The sequence below is a fragment of the Haliaeetus leucocephalus genome, unplaced genomic scaffold (genome assembly GCF_000737465.1).
Source record: "Haliaeetus leucocephalus isolate CR32 unplaced genomic scaffold, Haliaeetus_leucocephalus-4.0 Scaffold274, whole genome shotgun sequence".
NCBI classification, from domain to species: domain Eukaryota; kingdom Metazoa; phylum Chordata; class Aves; order Accipitriformes; family Accipitridae; genus Haliaeetus; species Haliaeetus leucocephalus.
In genome coordinates this window covers 135,370-136,293 of record NW_010972710.1, presented here as the reverse complement: position 1 = coordinate 136,293, position 924 = coordinate 135,370, and the positions used below count along the sequence as shown (strand labels likewise).

Genomic DNA, 924 nt, shown 5'->3' with positions numbered 1-924 from the left:
AAGTGACACTCCCAAACTGCACTCTGTGGACCCCCACTGCACCCCAGCCCCCCCAAAGCCCCCCAAACCCCCCCCAGGGTTACCGCCCCAGCCCAAAACCCCAGCCCTGAGCACGGATTCTCTGGTGTCTTGCACGAGGGTTGTGCTTAGCAGGATCTCCCTTCCCTGCAGGGTCTGTCACCTCCCCAGGGGGCTCTGTATCCTTCCCCCCAGGGTCCCCCACCCACCTGCCTGGCAGCTCTGCTGCACCTGAGAGCAGCGCAGCTCCTCGTTGGCCTCACGCAGAGTGTCCCGCTCCTCCAGCAGCCGCTGTGAGCGAGGGATGTCAGCGGGGGGACACAGCCATCCGGGACGGGGACCCCGGGCATCCGGGGCCAGGGCAGGGGGAAGGACACCCCACCCACCTCCTTCTCCTTGTTCAACGCCTCGAACTTCTCCTGCAGGTTCCTGAACTCCACCTGCCATTTCTTTGCCCGCTGCTCTGCCTCTGCCTGCTGCCCACTCAGCTCCTCCACCTGGGCAGGGCCACAGCTGACCACACCCCCAGCCCTTAGCCCCGCCCTGGGAACAGCCCCACCCACCACACCTTCACACCTCTGCTAGCATCCCCTGCCTGACCCGTAGGTGGCCCCACCCCTGCCCACCTGGCCCCACCCCTAGCTCCACATAGCCCCACCCCCTTCCCTGGCTCCACCCACCATCGGTCACCCTGCTGGGGATGGCCCCACGCACCTCCCCATAGGCCACGCCTCTGCTGCATGGCCCCGCCCCACCTATGCCACATGGGGAGGAACCTATAGACATAGCCCCGCCCCTTCCCCGAAGCCACACCCCCTCAGTCCCAGCAGCATTGGGACCTGGACCATGTTGCTCCACCCCGGCCCAAAGCCCCGCCCCAACCGACCCCTGCAGCCCCGCCCACCT

General features: G+C 67.2%; 1 protein-coding gene across 1 annotated transcript in view; it reads right to left on the bottom strand.

The window, feature by feature from the left end:
• Window positions 1-924, bottom strand: part of HOOK2 (hook microtubule-tethering protein 2) — a 6,282-nt gene that overhangs the window by 2,530 nt on the left and 2,828 nt on the right. Inside the window, exons 12-13 of the mRNA XM_010569821.1 lie at window positions 405-515; window positions 228-309 (exon numbers count right to left, since the gene is read on the bottom strand). Coding sequence (XP_010568123.1) covers window positions 228-309; window positions 405-515 — 193 coding nt within the window. The remainder of the gene's footprint in view (window positions 1-227; window positions 310-404; window positions 516-924) is intronic.